This window comes from Trichosurus vulpecula, chromosome 2 (assembly GCF_011100635.1).
Source record: "Trichosurus vulpecula isolate mTriVul1 chromosome 2, mTriVul1.pri, whole genome shotgun sequence".
NCBI lineage: Eukaryota > Metazoa > Chordata > Mammalia > Diprotodontia > Phalangeridae > Trichosurus > Trichosurus vulpecula.
Genome location: NC_050574.1, coordinates 84905542 through 84907517, shown reverse-complemented (window position 1 = coordinate 84907517; position 1976 = coordinate 84905542). Strand labels below are relative to the sequence as shown.

The following is a 1976-nucleotide window of genomic DNA, read 5'->3' as shown; positions in this document are numbered from 1 at the left end:
TGATTGAATTCTTTCCCACACACATCACATAAATAGAACTTCTCTCCTGTATGAATTCTGAGGTGTATATGTATATCTGACTTCTTAATAAATCCTTTCCCACATTTATTAAAGACATAGGGTTTCTCTTTTTGTGAACCTTCAAATGAGCAACTAGACTTCTCTTACAATTGAAACTCTTCCCACACTCATCATATATGTATTATTTATCTCCTTTACAGATTCTGTGATGAGTAAGTAGATGTGTGTGTTGATTGAAACTCTTCCCACACTCATCACATATTTATGGTTTCTCTCCTGTGTGGATTCTGTGATGAGCAACTACATTTGCCTTCTGACTGAAACTCTTCCCACACTCATCACATATGTATGGTTTCTCTCCTGTATGGACTCTGTGATGAGCAACTAGATTTCTCTTATGACTGAAACTCTTCCCACACTCATCACATATGTATGGTTTCTCTCCTGTGTGCACTCTTTGATGAATAACTAAACCTCTCTTTTCACTGAAACTCTTCCCACACACATCACATATGTATGGTTTCTCTCCTGTGTGCACTCTTTGATGAATAACTAAATCTCTCTTTTGACTGAAACTCTTCCCACACTCATCACATATGTATGGTTTCTCTCCTGTGTGGACACTTTGATGAATAACTAGAGTTCTCTTATGACTGAAACTCTTCCCACACTCATCACATATGTATGGTTTCTCTCCTGTGTGGACTCTGTAATGAGCAACTAGATTTGCCTTCTGACTGTAACTCTTCCCACACTGATCACATATGTATGGTTTCTCTCCTGTGTGGATTCTGTGATGAGCAACTACATTTGCCTTCTGACTGAAACTCTTCCCACACTCATCACATATGTATGGTTTCTCTCCTGTATGGACTCTGTGATGAGCAACTAGATTTCTCTTATGACCAAAACTCTTCCCACACTCACCACATATGTATGGTTTCTCTCCTGTGTGGACTCTTTGATGAATAACTAGAGTTCTCTTATGACTGAAACTCTTCCCACACTCATCACATATGTATGGTTTCTCTCCTGTGTGGACTCTTTGATGAATAACTAAATCTGACTTTTCACTGAAACTCTTCCCACACTCATCACATATATATATGGTTTCTCTCCTGTATGGACTCTGTGATGAGCAACTAGGTTTGTCTTCTGCCTGAAAGTCTTCCCACATTGATCACATAGGTATGGTTTCTCTCCGGTGTGGACTCTGTAAGGAATAAATATTATTGTCTTTCTACTGAACGTCTTCCCACACTCATCACATTTGTAGTGCTTATTTTCAGTGAGGAAATTTTTATGTATATTCAGTTTTGATGTATAACTCAAACTTTTGCCGACATCATTACACTTAACAGTTGTCTCTATTTTATGATTTCTTGTGTTCATCCATTTGGGAGAAGTGAAGAAATTACTTTCTAAAGATTGAATATTTTTATTTTTGTCCATGGGCTTTCTTGAATAGAAGAGCCAATGTGATTTCCAAATAGACAATTACTTATCATCTCCATACCCATGGCTTTCTGATACCAAGAATTACTCAGTTGCTTATTGTGACAGTCTTCCTTTCCCTTATCCCACTGTGAAGATTGTAGTACTAAATAAGACAAAGGTTGCACTGTTATCTTCTCAGAAGCATTTTCCATGGATGAAGGGTTTCTCCAGCTTAATCTTTCACTCATATAGGTTTCCCTATGATTTTCGTGCGGGACAACACTACCATAGTCTTGCAAAAGTTCATCTTGAAGTTCCACATTCCTTGAAGCTTCCTCTGGAAGATTCAGCAAATTTTTCTAATTCTGAACATATTAGTAGACTTTCTCCTCCCAAAATGGCAAGTATACGTCTACAATTTGCAAAAGATCTCTAGAAGCTTCTCTTAAACATTCATCATATCCTTCTGACACATAAAATATTAGTAGTTACTGTGACATTATTTAAAGTTTCCAGGT

At 37.3% G+C, this 1976-nt stretch overlaps 1 protein-coding gene across 1 annotated transcript; it reads right to left on the bottom strand.

Moving 5' to 3' along the window:
• Positions 1 to 202: 202 nt before the first annotated feature.
• Positions 203 to 1198, bottom strand: LOC118836552 (zinc finger protein 300-like). The gene is given in 1 exon segment (XM_036743804.1): positions 203 to 1198. A coding segment is annotated over 1 exon segment (996 nt).
• Positions 1199 to 1976: the final 778 nt, after the last annotated feature.